Raw genomic sequence first — 17,819 nt, forward strand, 5'->3', positions numbered from 1 at the left:
AATTTAAGTTACTTCCTATTAACTTACACTGACTGTCTCATTTTTTCATATCAAGCTGACAGGCATAAAGACAACAATGGATATTTTTGTTGTAATCATTCAATTTCACTTTTCTGGAGACGTCTTCCATGTAAAGCAGAAAAACAATCAGTATATTTTGTTATCATTGTTTAGCAGCTTGTCATGGTGCACAGAGAATGCACGCTTACTGAAATGGTTAATTTCAATAAGCATAAAACTTTATTTTGTCATATCACTCACAACATTGTAGTTTACTTTTACATTAAACAACATAGTTGCATGACATGCCTCAATGTGCAAACCACGATGCCTCAGAGAGAAATGTTCCTTTTCATGAAAAAATAATAACAGGAACAGCCCAACTGTAGACTGCTCAACTGCATGGCTACATTCTCCGAATTTTTTATCATTATTCTTTCACCCACATAAATGATCAAAACAAATGACAATCTCTGTGCAAAGAAGAGACAAAGCCCACAAAAGGGAGTCTGACAGCCATTTCCACAACAGATGTTTTTACAGAGGGGTGTCTTCTCTCCGCTGAGCAGTCTCACACATGAGAGACCCCCAAAAGCTTCAGAGAAACGTCCAGAAAACCAACATGTAAATTTGTAACTGCCACGTCTCCGACTGGCGGGTCCCACCGATTTTATTTCCTTAGCAAAAAATAAGGGAAATGTGAAATAGTAACAAAGATATACGCATCAGTTTGGATGATTTAAAAGGGCAGAGGGACAGAATTAGAACCTCAATATCAGAAAAAGACAACAGACAACATCGTTATGTGTTATCATGAAAAGATAAGTCCCTATTGATCTAGGTTGTGGGCAAAGGCTGCACTATTGACAGGAAGACAGAATATGTCAGAGGGGCAATATTTCATACATTTGGCCTGTTCACTCCATCACTGTGAGAGGGTGTTTTTCTGGGCTGTATATAATAACACGTGTGCTCTTTATTTCCCTCAGATCAATGGTAATGCGAGGGGGGCCACACAAGATGGATGCCACAGGCAGGTTAACCTATCAACTGCTGAACAGAGACACACAGACCAAGACAAGGGAGCCCAACCTATTTAATGGGACTAATGTAAGCCAGTGCTTCTTGCACTCATCTGTTGTAGCTTATTATGCCTAACAAAACTTTACTTCTGTAAAACTAATAAATACCTAACATTTTTACATCACTTATTTTTTCCCTTTTGTCCATTTTGCTTTATTAAATATGGAATGATTCAGTTTTATTTACAGATATTTAGCAGCTTCAAGGTCTCACTCTGCCCTTTTTTCCACTGCGGGTTGAAGGGGAGGGAAGAAGAGGCACTGGGCTGCCTGGTGACCACTTCCTGGAGAGGACAGGAGGCAGACGGGAAGGCAGGCAAGCCCACCCATGGCCCGGATCTGGATCAGGTCAGCTTCGCTCTCAGACTTCCAGCCAGCTAATCTCGTGCTCATGCTTCAAGTCCCTTCAAGGCCCTAACCTGCAGCTCTTGATAATGAAAAAAAGTGTAAAGGTAAAATTTAATTAAAAACATGCCAACTTTGATGTCACTGGTGTTTTTAATACTGTGCTTTTGTAAAAATGCATTGCTTTGAATCTCACGACCTCTTTCCAAATCAGGTGAAACGATTAGCAAGTTTGAGATGTGATTAAAGATGGGTTAAGGAGGCATCATATTGTAAAAGTTTCAATTAATTAAACTGCACTGTGCTTGAATTCACTCCATAAATGCACCTTTTGTGATGCCTTGAAACAGATATGTTAAGTGTTTAAAATTTTTAACAAATTCTCCCTCCAAATAATGTGATGATCCCATCTCTGCTGCACAGGTGATTCACATACTGGATGCAATGCTACACATTCACAAAGAAAATACAATTGAATCTAAATATGAAATCACTCTGGCTGAACTGCAAATCAGACATTAACAGAATAATACTGTTCTGACAGACGGCTCTGAGCATTATTGTCTAAAGTTAGGTAAAGGATAATTAATTTGATGACTCTGATGAGAAGTGTAAAATTATCTTTTTTTTTTTTTTTTGGGCCTAGACACCCCCCCAGCCAACCCCCACTCCCCATTGTCTCTGTGAAAATGGAAATCTGTGCCACCAGTACAATATCCATATCATGTGCACTCAACATTGTGGCATGACATGCTTGATTGTACAGCAGCATATAAGAGGAGAAATGTGTAAACATACCATTAGCACATACTAAGGTTCATCTTCCACACACACACACCGCTGTGTAATGTATGTGTAAGTTTTCACAGTTTTAAATGATTTATTCTCTGTTTGAATAAATAAGTGCCTCAAAATGTGGTAAAAATCTAAATGCACAATAAGGTGCTATGGTGTATGATTTTGTTAACATTTATTCTCCTTATTGTATATGAGAGTTTATATGATCATGCAGCTGCGTGTGGATATCTGTGCCACGTGATGCTGTTTTAGTAAGTGCGTGGAAATAGCTAGTCAAACAATTAAATCAATAAAACAATATTTTTATTTTATTTTGATCACCTTAACATTTATCATCAAAATGTGTCTAATTCCACAAAAGAGATATGTTTAGTAGCTCCCTTACTAGTTAACTACTCAACTTGATAATGAGGTTTGTCACAGGACAAAAAGGGCTGTTTTCAAAATGTCAATAAGAGTATTTAATTCCAAAATACAATAAACTATTGTGGATCTGAAAGCAATAATTCTGCTTTGTTTTTTGTTTCTGTGCAGTTTCTCCAGAGCAAACTTGTCCTAGAGATGGTCCTGCTGTCACTAGTAACTCAATGCTGCCACCTAGTGTTAAAACATTTTAGATTGTCAACATGACTTACTGTTTACCACTGAATTCTGAATTGCAGAAGATGGAAAAACATGATTATAGACAGGTCCCATTAGAGAGAGAACAATTCTGCTGAGGATAAATGTGAAAGTACAGTGTGGTTTTAATATATTTACATTTAGTCATTTGGCAGACACTTTCATACAAAGCAACTTACAAGGCAAATGTAGAGTAAGTGTAAGGAGCTCTTTCCTAAAGACCCTTACTGGAGGTAGGGACCCTGGTCACCCGCATGGAGATGTTTACCACTACACTATGCAGCACTCAAAAGAGAATACACTTTTTAATTTTAATACAAGTGTGAACAGCACAGAACAGTATATTGGTGCTACTCTACGTGTTCAATGTGTTAAAATGTCTGCAGGCTGTTCTCAGTCTCATTCGTGAGCACACATGGAGATAAAGGAGATGCTCTCCTTTGCTGCAGAATTTGCACACTCCCCTGATACCTCAGCCCCACCTGTCTAGCCATGACCTCAGAGAGTTGAAACAGAGTTCAGCCAAGTTGAGAATTGTTCGTACTTGTTTTATCAGCAGCATGTACCATATTTCCTGATGAAATACTACAGGCGGCAAGAGATCCTGCCAAGGGAGAAAGAAAACAATTGAATGGGCATTAATGATTTACAAGTACATATCTGTTATAATACCAACACAGGCGGAGGTAACCAAAAGAAGGATCTGATGACATCACTGATGTTGCCTCAGATAACACCTTAATCATCAACTATGTATGGATGTAGCAAAAGATATAAGATAATGTCAAAGTGAGAGTAGACTATTTACTGGTCTAATGTAGGTTATACCAGTTCAGAAACCAAAACTGGATCACAGAAAGCTTTGTGTTTAATGAAGAGAATAGATGGAACATGAGGAACAAATGAAAGGTGACCTCCCACAGAAAAATATTTAGATAAAGAAAATGGCTCCACATTTTAATAAGCAAGTATCGCAGATGGTTGAATTTTACTTAACACCAGTCACCATCAAATAGTTTGCTTAGTGCGTGTCTTTCTTATCTAACTTTCTAAGATGTGCTCCGCCTGTCTGACTAACCAAAACACAGGCAAAATATGAATAGATTTCATTTTCATTAAAACATCAAATTGAAAAAATTAAACATATTGTTACAGCCTACTTACAAAAATATTATATGTTAGCTGCATCTAATAATATTCAAGATTCAAGATTCAAGATTCAAAAAACTTTATTGATCCCAGAGGGAAATTGTTTAATATTAATAACAGTGTTACATGAAATAATACTAAATGTTCTCCTATCTTAAAAAGGCCTCATATCTTCAAAATGTTAATTATACAATGGCTTTATTTTGATTCATACTAAATCATAAAAGCAAAAAAAAGGAAATCAACATTGTATATGTGTAGTCTTGATAGCTCTTATTATTTTTTTTGTGCATGTGACAAGTAATCTGACAATTACAATTAGTCTTACTGTCTTCTTTCCGTAGGTGTGCTTCTTCCTCTCCGTCTCCCTCTCTCTGCATCTAGTGTGCAGCTATGTTTTGTACATAATTCATGTTGTTAACGTAAAGGTCGTAAACCTTACATTGTAAAGTGCCCTGAGATAACATTTGTTGGGGTTTGACTTTATATAAATAAACTGAATTGAATCGATCCAGCTTCCTCATTTGTGTTAAAGTAATGAATCCATTAAAGAGGCTTCACGCACATGTACCCTGGATTTGTTTTGCTATTCAAAGGCCGCTCTCCTCATTAGACCAGGCAGAGGAAGTGACGTGCTAATGTTTTGAACCGTGCGGACCAGCAGCACTGATACAAAGCCTGTAACCACGGCGCTGACCAGCTGTCCCCTGCTGCATCTGGGGAAAACGTTCATCTCCATGTCCCTATAATTTCCGTAACTGTGCGTTTTACTCTGCTATATAAATAATCGAAGTACATTTGGCATTAAATGTTAACTGTTAGCTAGCAGTAATTGTTAGCTTGCCTGTTAGCTAGCGCTAGTTTGCTAACAACAGACCGTTAATTTTTTCTAGAAGATGTAAAACTGAAGGTTTTACATCTTTTTGTTGATGAATGGTGTCGAGCAACGTAAAAGATTTCGAGCAATAGACGACTGAAAACTACCATAACATGGCTGTCCTGCAGCAGCTACGTTCATGTTAGCTGTGGTGTCGGTAATTAACCATTAGCTGATGACTAACTAGCGCTAATGTCCGAGTAGCTGTGATGCTAACATTACAGCTGTGCGATACAACCAACCCTACAAAGGTTGTTGTGTTGCCTCAAATAGAATAACAGGTGATACAGGTACTTTCTTTAATTACATTACTTTTAACGTTATGTTTGCTGGTATTCAAATCACTTAGCCTGATTTAAGTATGTTTAGTGAAGATGCTAAGTAGCTGGTTTGCTCGACGATTTTACGTAACAGCTGCATCCTGGCAAAATTGACCAGTCGTGAAATCTATCAATTCTTTCTATTAACTATTATTATCTATTAACTAAAATCAAGCTACTACTGCTAATGTCCTTAGTAAAGATGCTGCTGGGTGCACACTCTTTCATAACAAAGGCTGTTTCAACATTCCCATTTCGCCTGAGCTGCTGGTTTGCCATACTACTTACATGGATGACAGTTGTTGTGTCCAGAACTTCTGCTGCACCAAACTTCAGCCTTTTTACTCCGTGTTTTCTCTTCTGCACAGCAGGACAACGCAATGGACCTCCAGAAAATCATCCACAATACGCTGCACGAATTTATTCAGACTTACATTCCTGATGCAGACCTCAGGTTAGCACTTCTCCAGTTTTTTTTTTTTTTACAACCCTACAAAAAAGTCACATTCACTCAGTTTTACATAAAGTTACAAGTTAAAGTTTGTTACCCCACTATGCAGCACACTGGATGATGTTCTGCTGTCTTACATCACTGGGGTTCTCGAGGATCTTGGATCCCAGCAGAGTGTGGAGGAGAACTTTGACGTGGAGGTCTTTGCAGAAATGCTTGAAGCTTACATACCTGGCTTTGCTGAAATTGACAGGTAAGTAACCCTTTTTTCTATTTTGATCATGCTACTTTAAGTCTGTGATAAACAAGATGGGACAACTTTGCTACTCTGTCATTTGATGGCATTTTAAAGGTATTTGTCCACTTTTCAGTGTAAAAGTCTGTGAAATGATGTTCAACCTGGCTTCAAAACTGGCCACTGCTCGGACCTCAGGTAGTATTATTACTATTAATTCTAGTACATACAGTATTGCAGCAGTCCCTTACCTTTTCCAAATGTTTTCTTCATATATGTATTGTTGCTGTAGGAGTCACCAAAATTAACTAACGTTGTTGGGCAGTGGCACTTTGGCCTAACATTTATGCTAAAATATCCTAACGATACTTTTTTGCTGATAAAGAAAACAGTGAGTCTAAGACAAGGGCAGAAGAGATTTCATTGAAACTCACCAGCCTCCCCAGTGAACCGCCACAAGAGAGAGAAATGCAGTGCCTTAAAACACAGACAGAGGGTGCAACCGCCAAGGTGGGTGTTTCATTACATATTAGAACATTATTTTCCTTTTGTTATATGTTATGTGAGTTTTTTAATTACTGTAACTTAACAATTGCTGCTTACGTGTTCTACTGTCGATTTAAATTGAAAGTGATCTCAATATGTATATGTCCAGCTACCAGTATCTGAGTGGGAGGCCCAGGAGCAGCATCTGCTGGAGATGTTTCCCAAGTGTAGTCTGTCCGAGGCTCGCAGTGCCCTGTCTATTGCCAAAGGAGACATGGAGGAAGCTGTGCGCCTTATCATAGAGGGCGATGTCCAACTCAGCCCCACACCTCTAAATGTGAATCTCAGCTACACACAGAAAAACTATTGGTGCATTTTGTGTTAGCTGTTGCCTAGTTTCTATAGACTGATTTGATTGTATCCTGTTGGCTCAGGTAAACCATGGGAAGAGTATTTCCTCACTGGCAGACCAGAAACTGAAAGAGAGCATACTTGAGAAGTGAGTAAGATGACTGTTGCAAAACAGGCCTCATTTCTTTCAGTGTTTATGACTCAGTGTTTAATCTCCATTAGGTACATGTTGGTGGACAGGGAGGATGACAAAAAAACACACCGGCCTGTTGCTCCCAAAGATGTAAGTCTCTGGTTACATCCCATATTCACGGGGTAGCTTTATCAAACTCTTTCATTTAATAACACATGACTACTGTTGTGATTATGCAGGCTCCAAAGAAGCTAGTTCGCTACCATGGTAACCAAGTCGTAACCACAAAAGGAGAGCGATATCAACTTGTGAAGACAAATGAGACGGAGGACATGAAAAAGACATATGTCAACCTCAAGCCTGCACGAAAGTACAGATTCCATTGATGACGAGCACAATACTGTAACATCAGCTACTGACATTATTGTTTACACTATTTAAAATCTGTTTCCTTTATTTAGCCTGAATTTGTTTGATTTTTTTTTCACATAGAGATGTGTTGGTGGCTTATTTTAAGTGTTACCATTATATGCCTTTGTTAAAACATTAACGTACAGTGTTTCAGTGGCATCACTATTTTTGTGAGGAGCTTTTAAACTTTTGTGATATTTAGGTGTGATATTTTTTGTAGCTGTTCTTGTTTGTGTAACAGCCTAACTATCTACATTTTGCCATCTCAGCAGGTCTGATGTTGCACTGACATTATCTTTTTTTTATTTTACTCTTATTTTTTTACAAAATAGATTCATAATTACGCCATGAAGTTGTAGAGATGAATCTAGTTTTATTTCTGTAAATAAGTTTCATTGGTGCTGTGAAATTTCTTCTGGACAAGTCTAAACTGTTGTTTTTCTAGACACATTAAATCAGTGATGCCAATTTTTATTTAAAGTTCAGATTTTTACATCGTAGACAAATAGTGCTGTCAAAATGTCCAGTCGGGCCTTGAGTTGGGAACAATTTGTTTTGCTAGAAAATGGTTTTCAGCAGAAACTTTTTTGTCTGACACCACTTGGTGCACATTAAGTAAGTGTTGATAGAACATGCATACAGTAGTTTTGATTAAAATAAATAAGAAAACATGACACATGGTTATCTTGGCTCAGAGCCATCCAAAACTGACTTATTAAGCTGAATAACCTGTCACACTCACCTGAAAGACCTGTCAACCCACCTGAAAGTTCTGAGTAGTCTAAGAGGAAGTGTTGTAAATATTTGTCTGTTATATGCCTAAGCTCTAATTAAACAAGGGGTGTGTGTACACTTAAAACAATTTAATATTATTCCCCGGCTAATGGAAAATATTGGATAACTATCACTAAAGTGTAAAAGTTTCTAGCACAACAAACTCGCTTCTCAAAGTTCGTCTAGGCTATTACAGAACTATAAATTCTGGCATAATGTAAAAGAGGACTGTGGTTGCTCCATAAGTGTTAACCGAAACATGCTGCTGGAGGGCTTGATTTTAAAGTGAATTCCAACAGGATAATCTTTATTTTTGATATAGATGTTTAGATCAGCAAAGTCTTCGACCATGCATTTATTGTGAAGAGGCGCTGTTGTGTGCTTTCAGGATCTGTTTACATATTGATGTGCTCCTCTATCATGGCTCCTTTCATCTTTTTTGTGTTTGTTTTTTTTTTTTTTTTTCTTCCATTTGTGGTTAATTGTATATTAAGATAAATAGCTTGGTTAGTTTTTTTTTTTTTTATACCAGCTGTTTGTGTTCCCTTTTGCATCTGTTTGGTGCAATTATAAGCAATTGTTTTTGATTGGTGATATAATCTAGTTTTCCTGAGTGTAGGTGTAAGAGTTGAGTGTTGAAAAGATGTGTTGTTACTGATTCTTGTCTTTATCGGCAGCAATTTTCTCTTTGATTACTTTATGATGGAGGTTACTGTGGAGCATGGAGTGCATTTAATGAACCTGTTTTGTCACAACAGTTTTAGCCCCACCCCCTTTGAGAAACTGCTGGCATACAATTCATAGTAAATAAATACTAATTTTTGTAGACTACCATCTACATTGTATTACTGATTTATTGAGTCATTCAAAAACAGCTAATATTATCAAGTTAGAAAAATGTATCTACGTGAGGTTTCACCACATCTTCAAGCAATTATTCAGTCAGTGGCAGTGTAGAATTTTGCAAGTGAGCTTTAATTAGAACAAGTAGAGCGCATATTAAATGTTCAAAACCAAAAAAAAAAAAGCAGGTATCCATCAATAAAGCTGTGCGTCCGTATCAATAAACACGTTTCAGTCGCACCTTTGCAGCTGTTTTAATGCCAAAGTGAATACAAAATTTTGATAATTAAAAAAATCAAGTGCTTGCAACATTTTGTGCCATGTTGTTATTGAGCAAGGCACATTCAGTAAACAGCATTAACCTAGTAATAGAGGAGAGCTGAAACATCATTCTTACATAAGAAAATTATTTTTACAGAGGAAGTAGTACTGATCAATCATCATGCAGCTTTTAAGAAACACACATTGCCAGCAATTGAAACGTTTGACCTTCCCGTACATGGGTAATTAAGTGCTAGGATTTTCCTGTTTTAACATTTCACTACTTAGTGATTCATCCAATACCACAGGAGAACAAAGCTGTCAGTATGTGTATGTAGGTTTGGCACATACAATGCAATCCTCTCCCTTTGTTAATGAATGTTTTTAAAATTTCAGAGGACACACCAGCAACCATCTATCCAGTTGCTCTCTCTTCAAGGTCTATTTAGTATTGCTGCATGAAAGTAAAAATAAGTGCATTTCTGAAGATATTAAACCAACAGTAATAACAGGACAGAGTACATATTTTCATATGGAATTAAACTTTTTGTACACATTGCAGCATAGTTCTCTTTTACATCTGGGTTTAAACAACATATTTCAGATTTGTGCTGTACCAGTATAATGCACTGACCAGATAAATCAAGGTTAACATGCAAGTGCAAACCCGACCACTAGATGGTCCAATGTGTTGCACTGCAAAGGCTGCTGATTCATTTTATATTCTTTTAACATAAATCTACAATTTAAAAAAGTTCACCTAAACCACTTTTGCGCTTACAAAAGTTAAGATAACATTCCAAGAAAACATTGCCTGCAATTAGTGCAGGAAAAACTGATTTACTGTATTTTTTTTAGTATTCTTAAAGGTTAAATGTATTGTCGAAGAATGTAATTTATTTCCAGTGCTCCCTCACTTGTTACTGGTATGCAGAAAAACACATCCAATATAAATCAAACAAGCAAGAGCATAAATAAAACACAAAGCAAGAACTTTGATAAAATAATGAAGCTCCAAGCAGTCACAGATTCTTTATATGAATATATGAGCCACCTTTTTTCACACCCACACATTTCTGAACATATTTCATCTGTTTTTTAATCACTTCTGTGTTTTATTATTGTGCCTATGCTGTTTTATTTGCAACAAAAAATTCTTGCTGATTATTCGCCCAAAACCATGTTATTATTTGAAGTATAGTTAATGCAGGTTACACATAAATATTCCAAAAACACCGGTCATCTATATAAGTATGAACCAAATTGGTTTTAAAGTTATCTTTGTGATGAAAGACAGAGAATGCAATATGGTCATTCCACATTTAGTACACAAGCCACAACTGTTTTATTACATGTACAGTATATAAGAAATGTCCTGTGTCTAACTGACATGTAATGTTTATGTATATATAATACCCCTTTGTTCATCCATTACTGGTTAAAATATTCAGGCTTATTCAAAGGTACCAATCTTGGAAAATGTTCACTGACTAGGTGAGCAAATACACCCAAATACCCATTAGCTTGGATTATGAAAGTGTTGACAGAACACTGATTCACATAAATATATATTTAGATTTGAGCCAAATTAGGCTCCCTCTTCAAAGACAAAAAAAAGGCTTCTTCAAGTAAGAAATTCCCATGAGTTAGATGTTTCCTCCTTAACAGTTGTATCCATGATGACAATGGCACTCGGAGATGACTCGAGCAGAATGGTTTCACAATGGCTGCTTATTGCCATGCAGAGAGACTTAGCTCCAAAATCAGAAAGTCCATAACACACGTGGCAGTCTCACTTTCACTAGCATACAGTTTCCAAAGCAGTCTAGTTAACAGTTTTAAGGTGGGGCTCTAACTGAAATCCTGGTCATATCGTCCCTTGATCATCGTTTTCAATAGAGGTCCAACCTAAAGAAGACCAAAGGATTCTTGTTAGCATCTCATGGATAGTGGCATTTTATATTGTTTTATTCCTTGCCCCAGATAGCATATGTCTTTCCTTTGTACTAAAGCAGGTAAGCCATAAATATTCACAGTAATTGGGTTGCTGGAAGGGTCAGCATACCCCAGAGACTTCATTCAACAGGTGACCCGAATGTGGAGCTGATGTTCTAGAAACTGGCAGTGTGACATTAACGTGCAACTTATGCAATCAGTACAAGATGACAGGATAGAGTTTCTGTTCTTAAGAGAGAATAAAAGCAAACGCTTTTACCTCGTGTGGGTCTCCAAGTGCTTCTCCCAGCATTTTCTCAATATTTCTCATGATGGCCACTTTCTGATGAGCTCGCAGAGGGTATTCTATCCTCTTGGGAGTGGGCGCGCCCTGAACAAAGGAGTGTAATGTGTGAAGAAAACACAGACACGTAGTAGAAAAGACAGTGCACATTAACAGGGTCCCAGGGATTCAAACGTACACACCTTGTACCAGAAGTTTACAGTGATCGTCACTCCACCGCTCAACAGTGATTCAATGTGATGCCACCTGAAGAACAGAAAGAAAGATACAAGTTCATCTAGTTTAACAATTTTCAGCAGGCTGTGGAAAGCACTCTCCGCAGCTGCCACTATACAAAATGACCTAATAATTAATCTCATTAATATGTACGAATACTAACAAGAATGTATTTTAAAAAACGTCATGAGGCAAAGGCGTGAATGCACTGACCTACAAATATTTAACTAATTACAGGAAGAAATAGCTTGATGTTATTAATATTAACTGTAATTTCTGTACATGAGCCATACAGATGTACTTCTTACCAATACATGGGGATGTAGAGCACGTCTCCTGGCCCAACCACAGCCTCATAGCCAACAACATTTTTAAAATTAGGAAACCTCTCATAGTCGGGATTATCAAAATCAACCTAGAAATGAAAAAAAAAATGTATTAGTTACAAAAATATGAACATGGTGTGACCCATTCATCTGTCTAGATTAGCAGTGAAAACTAGTTCTTTCCTAGTTTCTAATATTTGTTCAAGATAACAAGTCACAAACATTTGACTACATAAGTAAAAGTTAGGCTTACTTGGCTCTGCCTGTCACAGGGGTGATGCACAGGATATGGATAGAGACACTCGAACTGGTCAGGAGGGAAAAGGATGCATCTCTTATGTCCTTTGATCTGTGCAAAAAAGTTCTGCTGCTCATCATAATGAGCTGGTGTCACATTGCCTGCGGTGAATGGACAACAGTTATATAGCATATAGTGAGTAAAACAAAAGAAGCAAAAGTATGTGTAATAAGATATAACATTTCACAGGGAAAACTGTATTTCTTATGCAGCGGGTAACTATGAGCAGACTCCTACCCTCCATGCCTATAAGCAGCAGGTTGGACGTGAGCTGTCCCCAGTTTCTCTTCGCTTGCTGCTTGTTGATCCAGTTCCAGTTGAAACCGAGGAAGTCAACAACAATCTTCTTTCCAACAGTGTCGTTCAGGGTCTGCTGCAGATAAACCCTTGGAATGCAGGAGAAAACAGACACTCTGATTAACACACTGAGACGTGAAACACGTCTGCAGCTAATTTTCCAAAGCACTGTGAATGGGCGTGCAGGATACATGCTTGTTTACAAGGTACTTCTATTTTGGCATTCTCTGTATCCTTTAACCATGAAGAACAATGTGACACTAAGGGATGTGGACAGTGTAAATCCATATAGATAACAGCCACCGTTAGTGTCGGCGAGTCAATGAGTCCACTTTAGTAAGTGATCTGTGTATGTGTGCGCAGCCAAGCCAAGTCAGGTCACAGGAATAAGCTTCTCCCCTGATTGCTTAGTCATTTGCTCCACTTTCCTGTGCTCCATTGCATTTCATGAGAGAAAACAACCTTTACTGTCAAGTAACCGTGCAGCACAATCAGATCTCGTTCCTCACGCTCGGGTTACAGTTTGAGCTTCAAAAACAGGGTTCTGTTTAGACTGAACATCAGCACAGCTAACATAACTTTCCCGTTTAATACAGCAGTTCAAAACTCCATTAATTATCTTTAGAAATAAATCTTACCTGTCCTCTCCTCTTAATTCCTCCATTTGATGCATTTTATCCACAAATTCGGAGAATTTCATTTCCATTCGTCGCGACTTGGGGACAAAGTTCTCAAAGTTACACATTTTCTTCTCATCGTAGTAGAGGAATTTGTGGTTTTCTGATATGTAAACAGAGAAGTCCCCATTTCCAATGTTCTCCCGTAGATATGCAGTGTCCCATTTGAGAGCTGGATATACAAGGTTTGTATCTGTTAAAACCACCGGTTCCTGAAAAAAAAAAAGAAAAAAGAAAAGGACATGTAATTTCAGTACTGCAGTCAAGTCAGTTCAGTACTACAATAAATGCTATTTGTTCAACTGTACACATGTAAATGACTGATGTGTTGATGGAGACTGTGTAGGAAAAATATGCCACTGTCAACTTTTAAATTAGATATAATGTGTCCATACTAATTTTAGAGAGTCTTTTTTTATCATTTGTAACATCTATGAATGAGCTTAATTAACAGATGTAGGTAAACTAATGGGTGAAAGCCAATTAAACTTCCTAATTAAACTTTATAATAAGGTTCTTAAGATGTGTCTGTCGAAACACTGGCTGTTGCATGTGTCTCATCATGGTTGTGTCACACTGTTTTCCGCACACAAACCCCCCCGACAAGTAACATTTCCGTCTTGAATAACCTTTAAACAAAGAGGAAACATAAATCCCAACACAGCCTGCTCCGATCGTGCGGTATAGGGCACGGACTGAGTTACGAGGCCTACGTGACTAACTGAACGTACAGCCGGGGGCGCGCTCCCGACGCCGGCCTGCCTCACTGCACGCTGCTCCCGGTTTCACTTTCTGTCTGCGGTCCCGAAGAACGGCGCAGGAAAAAACACCCGGTCGACACGTAGATCTGTGGGTGCTGCATGATGCTCAAGTGCTGGATCTTTATTTTATTTTTATTTATTTTTTTCTTTGCAGGTTTGCAATGAAACAAGCAGCCACGCGCGACGCACTGCAACTGAAGATGCCGATCTTTTTTATTTATTTATTATTATTATTATTATTATAATTATTACTATTGATGACTTGCGGTGTTCGTGCTGAATGTAACGTTGTCTCTGTCTTTTTTTTAATTTAATAACAGATCATAAAGTTAATCTACACAGACGCTGCAGCTACGTCGGGACAGGATTCAGCGCCATATTTGGACATATCACTGTTGTTCTGTCGCACGCGAGCGTACGCGATTGGCTGTCGGGAGATTCGAGAATAAAAAGAACTTTAATAACGTTCTGCAGGAGAAGTGAAGATGACACATGAGAGACAGAAACATCATGTGTCAGGTGCATGTTTGAAGAGCATATCTTTGAAGTTTGGTCCATCAGGTCCTGTAAAAGATGACCTGACCTCTCATGCCTAACAAATTTACTTCTTTTTGTCTGTTCTAAGTATGCCCATACATGCACTTTCAATGTCATCAACAGCAATAATAATAATGCTACACAACAGCTACTTATTATTATTATTATTATTATTATTATTATTAGCCAGCTATTTGTCTCAGTGTCAGCAAAACATCTGTTTCAAAGTTTCTCACACTCCCAACATCACTTGACTCACATCTAAATGTCAGAGTGCAATTATAGCCTTATGGTTTGTTTTGCAATATGTTTTATTATGCTTTACATTTAGTCATTTGGTTCTTGTAAACCGTTTCTCAGTAAATGAAATTTCTCATAGATTACTGTCCAGCTTGCTACATTTGTGTGTTTGGTGTATATCTCTGTGACGCCCATTTCCATTAGTAGACAAACCACAAAACCCTATGTAAAATGCAATCACACATGAAGAAGCAGATCATGTCCCAAGCAGAAGACTCAGAGAGATCGCTGCAAAGTTGTCAACTGATATATTGTTTTATCATAGCCAAAGATATCACAGCTCCATGATGACCGCTCTTTATTCCTGCAGCATCTTGCTGCATTCAGAAATATCTCAACAAATCCACATATCTCTGAGGTTGATTTCTTGATGTTACTCTACACGAAGCTGTGTGAGGCAAGACTAAACTCATTAGGAACTTTTAGTTGGTTAAATGAGATTAAAGTGAGATCCTCAGGTGAAATACATAAAGTCTGATGCTGTTTCAACTTGATCACATGCACATTAAAACCAGATGGCATTTGGGTTTGATTTGTCATGCTTAGCCATAACCCTACAGCGGTTTCAAACAGGGGCACGGGGACGGGAGGGGAAGTCCACGTTATAGTGGATACATCAGGAAAGTGCGGCTCACACGTCTCTGTTGTGTCTCTCCTGAATTTCTGTGCAGCCACAATGATGCCTGCAGGTGTTTTTAACCTGACGTAAAAGGCAAACTGATTGGTGCTTTATGGTTTTATGATGCCGTCATCCCATATGAAACAAAAAGTCTAACATAGCAGACAGAAAACAGGACACTTACCTGTGGGTTTATCATTTTTTTATGCAGATTAAAAACGCATTTTCCTCCCTCTTAATTTGGGATGTAATTGTTTGCCATTAATGCACAACAATAAGCTACAACAGCTACTCTGAAATTTGAAAATGATTTAACAGTAATTCCAGCTGTAGAGGTTTATCTCATTATTATTGATATGTGATAGCACATTTACAAATAGACCTGTGTGTTTGCTAAAATATATAAAATAGCCTATAGAGTGTTTAAAGATTATATTTCCCTAACGAAAGCTTAGAAACAAACCAAAATTAGCTGTTTTATCCAATTATTCCTCAGCACCTGGATCACGTTATTCATGTATAGAAAAATGTACAGCATTTGCCTTGTTATCTATTATATTCTAATTTAATACTTCTTGTAACAAACTGTAATCAAAACATGGTTCGCGGTGCAGGTCTTATACCGTTGTGGTTCTTAACAGTATAACATATTTATGATTTCCTAATTGATAACGTTGGGGCAGATGAGCTCTGCTACAAGTTTCAGCAAGCCAACTTGACAGGTTTACCTCGTTATTAATTAGCATCTCCGCTCTGGGGTCCGCATGAGACAGCCTGGGAATCTGCCTGGTTGGGAACGGGTATTGTCGCAGTTGAGATTCATCCCAGCCCCGGTGGTGGACGCCGGGGAGAGCGGCGCCTCCTTCACCCGCCGCCGGATCAGCCTCTGCTGCCATGATTGTCGACGAGCGCTGGTGAACGATAGCAACCTCCGTCCTCAGCACAACAGATCAAAAGCGAGAGAAAATGTGCTTTTTCTTTCTATTGCACTCTACACTGCGAGGCTACAGTCAGCAGCGAGAATAGCATGCAAGCTGTTCCATATACTGTTATTAAATAAATAAAGGAAATGTGCGCGGTCCTCCTGCCTGCAAGCTCTCTGCGCCGTGTAAGTGTTTACACACGGTGCTGATAGCCAGAACAACAAACGACACGAGCTGGAGCGGTCAAGGAAACACTTTATTCAACCATTGTGTGTCCTGATCACAGCACAGCGACACCCAGCGTACAGGATGACTCAGTGCGCATGTTGTAATACCTAGTCTGTACCAATAGAGGACGTTGTTGTTCTTGTTGTTGTCAACCATGAGATGAATTCATTAGTGATACATTTAAAGTGGTATTTCAATCTACAGCACACAACATTCATTTGACAGTGATACGCTTTGAACATATAAATATATTACCTGAATTTTCCTTCCAGGATTAATAAAGTTTATATAATCTTATATCATCTAACTTCACATTTCATCACCTCTGTGTATTTTACAAAATTCAGTATAAGGCTTTGTTACAGGCTAAAATGCCCAACAGACTATAACAGTGTGACTAGCTGCAACAATAAAATGCAGTGAGCATTATTAATATATAATTTAGTAGGCTTTTGTACTTTTATGTAAGTAATTAGCTTATATATACAGGAATATTACTTGTATACCATGGTATTTTTACAGGGTGGTATTCATTAATTAGCTTACATAAAAATTAATGAAGTGGAAGAAGAATTTTGAACTTAAGTAACACAGGGACGGAACGACATTGCTAACATCGCTGATTCAGTTCCATCTAGAAATCAGAACAATCAATAGGGGGATGGAATAAATACTTATCATATCTACTGGACAAATAATTCAGGTCCTCTAGGTCATTTTAAACATAGAGCAATATAAAATAATCAGAATCATATATAAAAGATATACAAATAAGAATGTTTTGCATGATTTTAGCACTTTGTGTGAATCCTTCATCTGTCACCAACAGAGACTATTTGAACGCAGTATGAAGCAGCGCTAATGCAGAGTAACGTGAAGTGGACAATATTTTTCCCTCAGATTAACAGAGATATTCTCCTTCCATTCTTTTCTTTTTTAATGTGGATATTGTAATGAAACACAGAGCAAATACTTTTGAAATCCTGAACTAATATTTGACTGTGGTCATCATAGCCTAAGCGTTACCGCATTGATAACACGAGCGGTCATCCTTCATGAGACTGCAGATAGCAGAGCATGCTGTACCTTGCACAGTGGACCGATCAGCTGATGAAACCTCGCTCGGTTTTGTCAATAACAGACTGATGTTGAACTGGATGAAATACCGTCTCTTGGATCATCTTTGATCATTGACACTTTCTATTTTAACCTACAAGTGGCAGCTTTAAGTATACATCAAAACTACAAAGGCATTTCCTGA

The 17,819-nt window shown here is 37.9% G+C and overlaps 2 protein-coding genes and 1 long non-coding RNA gene across 4 annotated transcripts; 2 read left to right on the forward strand and 1 right to left on the reverse strand.

Moving 5' to 3' along the window:
- The first annotated feature begins 4,630 nt into the window (after positions 1 to 4,630).
- On the forward strand, positions 4,631 to 8,503 carry cuedc2 (CUE domain containing 2). 2 transcript variants are annotated; one of them, XM_026356378.1, is made up of 9 exons: positions 4,631 to 4,755; positions 5,561 to 5,646; positions 5,753 to 5,896; positions 6,015 to 6,076; positions 6,264 to 6,388; positions 6,534 to 6,701; positions 6,799 to 6,863; positions 6,938 to 6,998; positions 7,088 to 8,503. In XM_026356378.1, the coding sequence occupies exons 2-9, from the start codon at positions 5,573 to 5,575 to the stop codon at positions 7,232 to 7,234; spliced, it is 846 nt and encodes a 281-aa protein (XP_026212163.1). In that variant the 5' UTR covers positions 4,631 to 4,755; positions 5,561 to 5,572; the 3' UTR covers positions 7,235 to 8,503. The 2 variants fall into 2 exon arrangements, with proteins under 2 accessions (XP_026212163.1, XP_026212162.1); XM_026356377.1 differs by having other exon boundaries at positions 5,564 to 5,646; positions 7,088 to 8,501.
- A 33-nt stretch (positions 8,504 to 8,536) lies between these two features.
- hif1an (hypoxia inducible factor 1 subunit alpha inhibitor) lies at positions 8,537 to 16,531 on the reverse strand. The gene is made up of 8 exons (XM_026356376.1): positions 16,136 to 16,531; positions 13,152 to 13,402; positions 12,454 to 12,602; positions 12,172 to 12,317; positions 11,901 to 12,007; positions 11,559 to 11,622; positions 11,353 to 11,463; positions 8,537 to 11,045 (listed from the first exon to the last, which is right to left on the reverse strand). The coding sequence occupies exons 1-8, from the start codon at positions 16,301 to 16,303 to the stop codon at positions 10,989 to 10,991; spliced, it is 1,053 nt and encodes a 350-aa protein (XP_026212161.1). The 5' UTR covers positions 16,304 to 16,531; the 3' UTR covers positions 8,537 to 10,988.
- On the forward strand, positions 13,880 to 14,868 carry LOC113159602. The gene is made up of 2 exons (XR_003298631.1): positions 13,880 to 14,039; positions 14,272 to 14,868. It is a non-coding gene; the product is annotated as an uncharacterized LOC113159602 (long non-coding RNA).
- Positions 16,532 to 17,819: the final 1,288 nt, after the last annotated feature.

This window comes from Anabas testudineus, chromosome 15 (assembly GCF_900324465.2).
Source record: "Anabas testudineus chromosome 15, fAnaTes1.2, whole genome shotgun sequence".
NCBI classification, from domain to species: domain Eukaryota; kingdom Metazoa; phylum Chordata; class Actinopteri; order Anabantiformes; family Anabantidae; genus Anabas; species Anabas testudineus.